Below are 5000 nucleotides of genomic sequence, written 5' to 3'. Positions count from 1 at the left end.
AGTTACTGGGACAGTAATTGTTCTCTGACAGTCTTATCAATCCCTGTGACAGTTACTGGGACAGTAATTGTTCTCTGACAGTCTTATCAATCCCTGGGACAGTTACTGGGGCAGGAATTGTTCTATTACAGTCTTATCGATCCCTGGGACAGTTACTGGGACAGTAATTGCTCTCTGACAGTCTTATCGATCCCTGGGACAGTTACTGGGACAGTAATTGTTCTCTGACAGTCTTATCAATCCCTGGGACAGTTACTGGGGCAGGAATTGTTCTATTACAGACTTATCAATCCCTGGGACAGTTACTGGGACAGGAATTGTTCTATCACAGACTAATCAATCCCTGGGACAGTTACTGGGGCAGGAATTGTTCTATTACAGTCTTATCAATCCCTGGGAAGTTACTGGGACAGTAATTGTTCTCTGACAGTCTTATCAATCCCTGGGACAGTTACTGGGGCAGGAATTGTTCTATTACAGTCTTATTGATCCCTGGGACAGTTACTGGGGCAGGAATTGTTCTATTACAGACTTGTCAATCCCTGGGACAGTTACTGGGGCTGGAATTGTTCTATTACAGTCTTATCAATCCCTGGGACAGTTACTGGGGCAGAAATTGTTCCATTACAGTCTTATCAATCCCTGGGACAGTTACTGGAGCAGGAATTGTTCTATTACAGTCTTATCAATCCCTGGGACAGTTACTGGAGCAGGAATTGTTCTATTACAGTCTTATCAATCCCTGGGACAGTTACTGGGGCTGGAATTGTTCTATTACAGTCTTATCAATCCCTGGGACAGTTACTGGGGCAGAAATTGTTCCATTACAGTCTTATCAATCCCTGGGACAGTTACTGGAGCAGGAATTGTTCTATTACAGTCTTATCAATCCCTGGGACAGTTACTGGGGCAGAAATTGTTCTATTACAGACTTATGGGGGATAGTTACTTCACTCGTCTGCATTTATTAGCGTTCAACAAAAAGGACTCGTGAACGGCAAGATGTACTGGGTTATAAGAATTTAGTCAATTTGTAGGTTGAGCCATTCAAATGCTGCAGTCTTCCACCATCCTGAATATCACACTCGAGGAGCTGGTGGTGAGCCGTCTCCTTGAACCTCTGCGGTCCGTGTGGTGAAGATGCTCCCACAGTGATGTTCGGCAGGGAGTTCCAGGATTATGACGATGAAGGAACGGCCAAGTCGGGATGGTGTGCGACTGGGAGGGAAACGTGGAGCTGGTGGTGTTCCTGCTGCCCTTGACCTTCTGGGCGGTAGAGGTCGCGGGTTTGGGAGGTGCTGGCGAAGAAGCCTTGGCGAGGTACTGCAGTGCATCTTGTGGATGGTGCACACTGCAGCCACGGGGCGCCGGTGGTGGAGGGAGTGAGTGTTGAAGGTGGTGGGTAGCGTGTCGATCGAGCGGGGCTGCTTTGTCCTGGATGGTGTCGAGCTTCTCGAGTGTTTGTTGGAGCTGCAACTCATCCAGGCAAGTGGGGAGTGTTCCCTCACACTCCTGACTTGTGTCTTGTCGATGGTGGGAAGGCTTTGGGGAGTCAGGAGGTGAGACACTGGCCACAGAATACCCAGCCTCTGACCCGCTCTTGCTGCCACAGTATTTATCTGGCTGGTCCAGTTAAGTTTCTGGTCTCCCAGGATGTTGATGGTGGGTTTGGAGATGTTGAAAAGCCTGAGCGGTTTTGATAGAGTAAATAAGGAGAAAAGGTTTCCAGAGGCAGGAGGGTCGGTAACCAGGGGTCAGAGATTTAAGGTCATTGGCCAAAGAACCCGACAGGAGGTGAGGAGAATTTTTCAACGCAAGGAGGTGTTCTGATCTATGGGTGAGGGTGAGTGGGTTACTGAGGGAGAGGGGAGCCTCTCAGTCCCTGTGGGTGAGGGTCAGTGGGTTACTGAGGGAGACGGGAGCCTCTCGGTCCCTGTGGGTGAGGGTCAGTGGGTTACTGAGGGAGACGGGAGCCTCTCGGTCTCTGTAGGTGAGGGTCAGTGGGTTACTGAGGGAGATGGGAGCCTCTCGGTCCCTGTAGGTGAGGGTCAGTGGGTTACTGAGGGAGACTGGAGCCTCTCGGTCCCTGTGGGTGAGGGTCGTGGGTTACTGAGGGAGACGGGAGCCTCTCGGTCTCTGTGGGTGAGGGTCAGTGCGTTACTGAGGGAGACGGGAGCCTCTCGGTCCCTGCGGGTGAGGGTCAGTGGGTTACTGAGGGAGACGGGAGCCTCTCGGTCCCTGTGGGTGAGGGTCGGTGGGTTACTGAGGGAGATGGGAGCCTCTCGGTCCCTGTGGGTGAGGGTCAGTGGGTTACTGAGGGAGACGGGAGCCTCTCGGTCCCTGTGGGTGAGGGTCAGTGGGTTACTGAGGGAGATGGGAGCCTCTCGGTCCCTGCGGGTGAGGGTCAGTGGGTTACTGAGGGAGAGGGGAGCCTCTCGGTCACTGTGGATGAGGGTCAGTGGGTTACTGAGGGAGACTGGAGACTTTCCGTCCCTGTGGGTGAGGGTCAGTGGGTTACTGAGGGAGACTGGAGACTCTCCGTCCCTGTGGGTGAGGGTCAGTGGGTTACTGAGGGAGACGGGAATCTCTCGGTCTCTGTGGGTGAGGGTCAGTGGGTTACTGAGGGAGATGGGAGCCTCTCAGTCCCTGTGGGTGAGGGTCAGTGGGTTACTGAGGGAGACGGGAGCCTCTCGGTCTCTGTGGGTGAGGGTCGGTGGGTTACTGAGGGAGATGGGAGCCTCTCAGTCCCTGCGGGTGAGGGTCAGTGGGTTACTGAGGGAGAGGGGAGCCTCTCGGTCACTGTGGATGAGGGTCAGTGGGTTACTGATGGCGACTGGAGACTTTCCGTCCCTGTGGGTGAGGGTCAGTGAGTTACTGAGGGAGACGGGAGCCTCTCGGTCCCTGTGGGTGAGGGTCAGTGGGTTACTGAGGGAGACGGGAGCCTCTCGGTCCCTGTGGGTGAGGGTCAGTGGGTTACTGAGGGAGACGGGAGCCTCTCGGTCCATGTTGGTGAGGGTCAGTGGGTTACTGAGGGAGACGGGAGCCTCTCGGTCCCTGTGGGTGAGGATCAGTGGGTTACTGAGGGAGACGGGAGCCTCTCGGTCCCTGTGGGTGAGGGTCAGTGGGTTACTGAGGGAGACGGGAGCCTCTCGGTCCCTGTGGGTGAGGGTCAGTGGGTTACTGAGGGAGACGGGAGCCTCTCGGTCCCTGTGGGTGAGGGTCAGTGGGTTACTGAGGGAGACGGGAGCCTCTCGGTCCCTGCGGGTGAGGGTCAGTGGGTTACTGAGGGAGACAGGAGCCTCTCGGTCCCTGTGGGTGAGGGTCCGTGGGTTACTGAGGGAGACGGGAGCCTCTTGGTGCTTGTGGGTGAGGGTCAGTGGGTTACTGAGGGAGACAGGAGCCTCTCGGTCCCTGTGGGTGAGGGTCAGTGGGTTACTGAGGGAGACGGGAGCCTCTCGGTCCCTGTGGGTGAGGGTCAGTGGGTTACTGAGGGAGACGGGAGCCTCTCGGTCCCTGTGGGTGAGGGTCAGTGGGTTACTGAGGGAGACAGGAGCCTCTCGGTCCCTGTGGGTGAGGGTCAGTGGGTTACTGAGGGAGACGGGAGCCTCTCGGTCCCTGTGGGTGAGGGTCAGTGGGTTACTGAGGGAGACGGGAGCCTCTCGGTCCCTGTGGGTGAGGGTCAGTGGGTTACTGAGGGAGACGGGAGCCTCTCGGTCCCTGTGGGTGAGGGTCGGTGGGTTACTGAGGGAGACGGGAGCCTCTCGGTCCCTGTGGGTGAGGGTCAGTGGGTTACTGAGGGAGTCGGGAGCCTCTCGGTCCCTGTGGGTGAGGGTCAGTGGGTTACTGAGGGAGACGGGAGCCTCTCGGTCCCTGTGGGTGAGGGTCAGTGGGTTACTGAGGGAGACGGGAGCCTCTCGGTCCCTGTGGGTGAGGGTCAGTGGGTTACTGAGGGAGACGGGAGCCTCTCGGTCCCTGTGGGTGAGGGTCGGTGGGTTACTGAGGGAGACGGGAGCCTCTCGGTCCCTGTGGGTGAGGGTCAGTGGGTTACTGAGGGAGACGGGAGCCTCTCGGTCCCTGTGTGTGAGGGTCAGTGGGTTACTGAGGGAGACGGGAGCCTCTCGGTCCCTGTGGATGAGGGTCAGTGGGTTACTGAGGGAGACGGGAGCCTCTCGGTCCCTGTGGGTGAGGGTCAGTGGGTTACTGAGGGAGACGAGAGCCTCTCAGTCCTTGTGGGTGAGGGTCAGTGGGTTACTGAGGGAGACGGGAATCTCTCTGTCCCTGTGGGTGAGGGTCAGTGGGTTACTGAGGGAGACGGGAGCCTCTCGGTCCCTGTGGGTGAGGGTCTGTGGGTTACTGAGGGAGACTGAAGCCTCTCGGTCCCTGTGGGTGAGAGTCAGTGGGTTACTGAGGGAGACGAGAGCCTCTCGGTCCCTGTGGGAGAGGGTCAGTGGGTTACTGAGGGAGGGAACGGCCGGGATTATTAACCGCCTCACATTTTCTCCCTTCCCCCAGGCCAGTCGCAGATCCCACATCGAATGCGATGACTCGATGAACTCCAAGTTTTCCAGCGTGGGAAAGGTCGTCTGTCGTGTTAACCATCCCATCTTCAGGACCATGGGCAAAGTGAGTGAGTGCTCGGGGGGCCCAGGAATCATCGAGTGAGCGACGGGGAGGTGAGAGGGGAGGCCTGTTACTGCACAGGAGGAAGCCATTCGGCCCATCGAGCCCGTGCCTGCTCTCTCGGGCCCCAGCGTTCCCATTAGCCCCACTCCCCGGTTGTGAGGGTGGTGTCAGCCCGTTCCACCCTCTGCTGTCGGACCCCCATCAGTCCCCACAGGTCAGTCACGTGGCCGAGCTCGCTGAGACGGAGGTCTGTCAGGGGGTGCTACACGACCCCTCACCCTCTCGGCCTCTCCCCAGACCCTCCCCCAGCCCCGAGAGATTGTAACATCATCATCTTATCTGCCCCTTCACCCCCCTCATCCTACCCTCCTGTCACC

General features: G+C 57.5%; 1 protein-coding gene across 1 annotated transcript in view; it reads left to right on the top strand.

Annotated features, from left to right (window-relative positions):
• LOC139241442 (integrin alpha-M-like) overlaps window positions 1-4623 on the top strand; it is a gene marked incomplete at its 3' end in the record, with an annotated part of 112876 nt that extends 108253 nt beyond the window's left edge. Inside the window, exon 18 of the mRNA XM_070870001.1 lies at window positions 4513-4623. Coding sequence (XP_070726102.1) covers window positions 4513-4623 — 111 coding nt within the window. The remainder of the gene's footprint in view (window positions 1-4512) is intronic.
• Between the last annotated feature and the right edge of the window lie 377 nt (window positions 4624-5000).

This window comes from Pristiophorus japonicus, unplaced genomic scaffold, assembly GCF_044704955.1.
Source record: "Pristiophorus japonicus isolate sPriJap1 unplaced genomic scaffold, sPriJap1.hap1 HAP1_SCAFFOLD_1078, whole genome shotgun sequence".
Lineage (NCBI taxonomy): Eukaryota > Metazoa > Chordata > Chondrichthyes > Pristiophoridae > Pristiophorus > Pristiophorus japonicus.
The sequence above is the reverse complement of the archived record's forward strand: the minus strand, read 5'-3'. Positions and strand labels throughout refer to the sequence as shown.